Here is a 6,562-nt window from a genome sequence, read left to right on the forward strand (position 1 = left end):
ATTAAAAAGACGATGGGCTTATATTACACGGACGGTATTAAAAGTTATTCACTTTGATACTTCGTTAAAAAATAGTCTAAAATCTAAAATGACACTGATTCACTTTATGAAATTAGTAAAACCGTGGTCTGACACTATTTAATATCTGCATGTCTCTATATTTAGAACATCAGCTACCACTTTGATACAGCTATTGTCTGTACATTTCGTCTGTATATTACGTATATTATTGTAACCAACAACGTATTCCTAAGTACATCTATATCACAACTGTCCTCCATGTACTTCTCACTTCTAACTGTTATTTATGTACGCCACTAATTTGTATTCTGAAAAGGATTGAAATAAAGCTCAATTCCATGATGATTAATGGATGTTTATATTATGATAGAGAATTTATCTGAGCCAGCATCTGTTGATGTAATTTATCACACAGATTCCTAGAAATTGATTCAACCATATTTAAAAAATTGTTGTTGTTTGGAAGTAGAGAACCCACTAGTTTTCTGCAGTCAACAATTAATTGGCTTAATGTTTCCCTATTTTGAAAATTTGTTTTCCTCTGATCAATCCCAATTTTATTTATAACAGCCTGTTTTAATGGGGCATAAAAAGTCCTACGAACCCCTTCCAGAGATGGACATCTAATTAGGAAATGTAGAAGGTTTTCATCCTCGAGTTTGCAAAGCGGACAAATTGGGTCTGTACTTCCTATATTAAATTTAGCTTTGGTTGCTTGTAAAAGATATGTCCAAGTTAGTATTCTAGCTTTTGTTATGGCTTTCTTTGTATCCCCCGGAATTTATGTTGCTGTTTTCCAAACTGGATGTATTTCTCCTATATTGATAATGTCCGTACATAGCCTAGTCAGGGTTGATTTTTCTCTAATTAGAGATCTAAATTTATTACTCCAAAATGCATTAATAGCATGTCTGACGGATTGTGTCCATTTAATTTTTGTTGGAAGAAATTACTTTATTTGTTTTTCAGATTGTCTTATAATATTTTGTTGGTTTTTTTTTTTCATTCTAAAAGTAAAGTACAAACAGAGTACTAGAGTATTGACCATCGGGATAATGATACCCTCGGGAAATTATTGTCTACCAACAGATAGCAAAAGGTATGATACATATACATTCGTTTGCATTATCCTAGGAACGAGTTTTTCGTTTCTGTGCGTGTTACATTTTAATGTTGTGTCATTATTCTCTTATATTTAATGCTTTTCCCTCGGTTTTGGTTTGTGACCCGGATTTTTTTTTTTTTTTTTTTTTTTTATCGATTTATGAGTTTTAAACATCAGTATACTACTGTTTCCTTTTTTTTTTATCACATTGAACAACAATATGCAAACTCACTGAAACTCACGCTTTTATGTAGTTTGTGGATCCGGTATTCTTTTCTAAACTATCATCGGGACAAATCTGGGTTTATCAGTTCATTAAGCGTGTAAAGTCAGAAATTTGATACTAACATGAACCTATACAGATTGTTTTTATGACATAAACAGTGATATTTTCTTTCAAATTAATTTATAGTTAAGGTTTATATATTCCTATTCGTGCTATTTCATAACAAGAAATTCATTATCAATATTAAGGGACTCAAACCTTACCGCTGACATTATGTGTCAGCAAAAGCAACGTATGCAGTGAATTGAAACCGTTTGATTGAACATTATAATCTCTAAAATCTAATTTATTATGATGTGACCAAAGAACTCAGGAAAAAGGGTTATATAAAAGAAAGCACATCTTTTCAAAAACAAAAGGTAATAGATAATCGTCTTTTATTATTTACATAACGAGCATCAGAAATAATGCATCTCAATTGTATTTGCAACTAGTTCTTGAGCTATTTCTATTTACTGTGGGCAGTTATAATTGGAATAATAATACCAAAAATAAAAATGACCAGATAAAAACTTAGAATATATAAATTGGTAGAAGAAAAATAAGTATTATGCAACAGAAATTTAGAGAAATAGTTGTTTAAAAGGATTATAAAGCATACAAAACAACCGATGGAAATAAAGTTATTCTGCATAAAAATTATCCTGGCCTTTTTTCTTCAATTAAAATTATACAGTTATTCCCTAGATGAATGACACAAAAATGCAAGATCAATGTGAAACTCAAATAGCAAATATATGTGGTTAATACCAAGAGGACTAGTATTACAACTTGTCAGTACAGTAAAAACAGGAAAAAGCTATTAAACCACAGTCACGGAATGTCTATTGAAAGCTCAACTTGTTCTTATTTGAAGAAATTTTAACAATAATCGATGACTTGACCAGTTATTACTTTTTTCAGTTTTCATGTCCTTTGTGTATACAAAAATAAATCAATAAGTTATAAGTTCAATAAAATTTGATGAAATAACTAGTTTTAAACACCATGTTCATCTGTAAGTAGGCTTCTCATGTAATGTGTTTTCAAATCTACACACATAGCTGCAAACTATATGTTTCATAAGCATGATAAGTGTTTCTTGTTTCTCGTTTTTTTATATAAATTAGAATGTTGGTCAATCTGTTTGAATGGTTTTACTCATGTCATCTTAGGAGTCCTTTATAGCTTGCTGTTCTGTGTGAGCTAAGGAAAGTAATTTTAGTTTGAATTGCAAAATTAGTTGTCGGCTTTGGTATAAGGGGCAAATGTGTTTATCGTTTCCAGATTATTATCTTTACATCATTTTGTTTTGGTATTTTTCACTTAAGAATAGATAGTTGTACACAAATTGAAAGCTATTAGAGTTTAAAACGTGTGTCAACAACAATAAAAATTGCCGGTATTTCGGTTTTTTTTTGTAAGATATTAGTTTACTGAGTACTTTCATATCTTCGTATGGATTGTGTGACATAATGATGAAGGATTTTGAGTTTAAAGTAAATTGCTTAATGTGTTGTCGGCTTTGGTAAAAGGTGCTAAAGTGTCCCTTTTTCTAGAAAAAAGTATACATGGTATTTAACAACATTCATTTTTGTGGTACTCAGGGTGGAAAGTTTCACACAAATATGGTGCTTTATAAATTTACGGTTCCTAAAATGTATGTCGACATCATTTTTTTCCTTAATTCCAACAAAATATAAAGGCCTAAAAGCACGACGTCCTGGAGATGGTCCTTTTGTCCTAAAAGATATAAAGATATAACACCTGAACCTACTGCTACAAATATGTGTGCAAGATGGCTCAGATTACTGTAAATTCCGAAATAATTGAGATGGAGTTTTTTTATGCAAAAAAAATGCGACAGGTTTACAATCACAATATTTTCAAATTTCATTTTTAAATTTTGTATATGAATTAGACAGGATTTCTCTCAATATTGCAAACATTTAAATCCCATTTTAGTCGTGAATGACAAAATTGCAATAAAAAAATGAACGCAATAATTTCTGAATTTACAGTTTCATTTAATGTATTTGTCGAATTAGTTATCATTTTGCACGCATGTTCAAAATATGCCTGTTGAATTTGTATTCATCTTGTACGCTTGAAATAATAGGCCTTGTGAATTGGTTATCGTTTGCACGCATATTAGAGATAGGCCTGCAGAATTGGTATAGTTTTGTTCTAATACATATCCCACTAAATATGCTAAAGTAATGACAAAATTGAAACTTTTTTCTCAATTTTAACAAGGAAACCTTAAATTTCTTCCCAGTCCCAAAGTAGATAATAACTGACTGGTCCCTTAATCATAACGAGAGAAAACAAAACTTACAGACCTGCGTTCCCGATGTAGTCTCCGATGTCTAGAGTAAATTTTGACTGTATGTCTCCTATATAAAACGTCTTGTACCTCGCATATTTCTGTTCTCCTTCAACATCCTCCATTAGTATGTACAGTTCATATTCATCTGTTGTGGTAATTTCGTGGATTCTTGAATTACCTAAATGTAGATAAGATGCTATATAGGTTCAATCTTATTTCGTCACAAGTGTCATAGCATTGCAAGGTTTCCAAAATGTAGAAATAACAAATTTTTCAAAAACCTAAAAATTTTACACACAACTAAACTTGGTTATTTGTTCATATATCTTTTTGAATTTGTTTTGATTGGTCTAAATGTATTATCATTTTGGAATAGAAGATATTTTCCACCGGCAAGTTGGTTTCTGGTAAAAAGTACATTTTGGAAGCCCAGCCACGATATTGCGAACATATGCATTCCCTTAAATTTTTAAACAACAGTTTTCTCTGAAACTTCAATCAACCCTGAAAACTATAAATGTATTTAAGATGCCAGTGTCCTAAAAATGAGAATTATTTTTTTTCCATTTTTTTGAAAAAAAATTATTTATATTGAAAGCGAATGGCGCAGAAGTTAAAAGGATATACGCATATGACTGACATATGATTTTTATTAGGAAACAGGACAGTCTATTTTATTAATTGATGTAAAGCACGATAAATACTGCCTTACCTAACCAAAATTCCCCTATCAAGTCACCCAACCCGTTTTTGTAATCTGTCCAGTTTCTGAAGAAGTCAACACTTCTATCTAGCCTTCTCTGGAAAACCTGTAATTCAACATGAACAGTAATTATGTGAATATGTCGTAAGGTACTAAATTGTCTGAAATATAATCATTGTCAGTTTATAGAAAATATATTTTCTAAAGTATTTTAACATTGCATGTAATTGTTAAGCGAGTTCTTTTTTTATTTTGGAAGAAATAACAAAAGAGATACGTTTGAGTAGTATAATGTAGTCAAATGTTTTATCGTTCGTTTATAGTTGTAATTCAATCCTTTATTTCTATGTGAATGAAAAAGTGCAGATAATTAGTCACCCAGTTCATTTTTGTATGATTTCAATTAAAAGCAACAATGTACAAGATTTTTTATTTTTTTTTACAGTTTGATTTAGTCGAAATACCGACATAGCTAAGTACATGTATTACAATTAATTGTATTACTATTCTTGTAATTGTTATCAAATACATCAAATAGAATAATTACAAACCTAATTTTGATTTATATCCATTTTTTTGAAATTTACATGTGACGTCACTTTTGTGGTATTCATAAAGTCCTGTGACGGACAGTTCGTAGTTCTGTTGTACTATTTATATTGGCTGTTCTATGTTGTTTTACGTGTTCGTTGACATTCTGTGGTTAGCATGTCGAAATGTACGTACTATTGTGTTGTTTAGTTAAATAGTGCTCTGTCCTGAATTGTCTTGCATCGTAATTGTACTGTATTCCTGTCATATAATGATGTCAATTAAGTTGTAAAGTTTACATTGTCATAAAAGCACGAGATTCGGCTAGCCACAAAACCAGGTTCAACCCACCATCTTTCTCAAAATATCCTGTACGCAAAGTCAGGAAAATGCCACTTGTTATCTTATAGTTTCTTTCAGTCTGTGCTGCGTTTGTTTTTGTTGCGCTCAAGTTAATTCAAAGATGGACAAAACTTAAAGTTGTCAAAATACAACTACAATTATAAGATCTTAAATATAATATTCGGAAAATACACGTTTAGCATTTATTAAGTGATGAGCACGGCTATATCATACGCATTTTGTTTCTCCTGTTAGTACACATTCCGTATTAAGTTTCATTCGGTACGTCACATTCAGAGAAAAGAGTGCAGGATTGTAGTATCGACAATTTAAAAATATCCGCTGTCATCAATTATCGGCTTTTTCATAACTCTTCAATTTGTAAATTATAAGTAGATGTTCTTGAAATCAACCTTACCAACCAACCCCCGCCTGCAGTCGTCATGTCACAGTATGTTTCAAATCCACGGATATCTGATGGATATATTTTGTATATACCACTTTTTGACTCTCTGACATCTTCGCAATCTCTAGGATATTTTTCTGTATAATAAAATGGTGTATTCTGTTTAATAAAATTAACGGTACCAATTTTCTTGCACCAGATGCGCATTTCGACAATACATGTCTCTTCAGTGATGCTCGTGGCCAAAATATTTCAAATCCAAAGCTTATATAAAAGATGAAGAGCTATAATCCGAAAGGTTCAAAAAGTATAGCCAAATCCGTGAAAGGAATCAGAGCTTTGCATGAGGGAGATACATTCCTTAATTTATAATAATTTCTATCATTTTGTAACAGTAAATTTTAATAACACAAACAATCCGTATTTTCATGCCAGTACCGAAGTACTGGCTACTGGGGTGGTGATACCCTCGGGGACTAATAGTCCACCAGCAGAGGCATCGACCCAGTGGTAGTAATAAAATTAACGGTACCAATTTTCTTGCACCAGATGCGCATTTCGACAATACATGTCTCTTCAGTGATGCTCGTGGCAAAAATATTTCAAATCCAAAGCTGATATAAAGATGAAGAGCTATAATCCAAAAGGTTCATAAAGTATAGCCAAATCCGTGAAAGGAATCAGAGCTTTGCATGAGGGAGATACATTCCTTAATTTATAATAATTTCTATCATTTTGTAACAGTAAATTTTAATAACACAAAAAATCCGTATTTTCATGCCAGTACCGAAGTACTGGCTACTGGGGTGGTGATACCCTCGGGGACTTATAGTCCACCAGCAGAGGCATCGACCCAGTGG

General features: G+C 31.7%; 1 protein-coding gene across 1 annotated transcript; it reads right to left on the bottom strand.

The window, feature by feature from the left end:
* Positions 1–3,725: 3,725 nt before the first annotated feature.
* LOC139504259 (fibrinogen-like protein A) lies at positions 3,726–5,909 on the bottom strand. Its single transcript, XM_071294327.1, has 3 exons — positions 5,715–5,909; positions 4,433–4,529; positions 3,726–3,898 (listed from the first exon to the last, which is right to left on the bottom strand). Exons 1-3 carry the CDS (start codon positions 5,907–5,909, stop codon positions 3,726–3,728), a joined length of 465 nt encoding a protein of 154 aa, XP_071150428.1.
* Positions 5,910–6,562: the final 653 nt, after the last annotated feature.

This window comes from Mytilus edulis, chromosome 14, assembly GCF_963676685.1.
Source record: "Mytilus edulis chromosome 14, xbMytEdul2.2, whole genome shotgun sequence".
Lineage (NCBI taxonomy): Eukaryota > Metazoa > Mollusca > Bivalvia > Mytilida > Mytilidae > Mytilus > Mytilus edulis.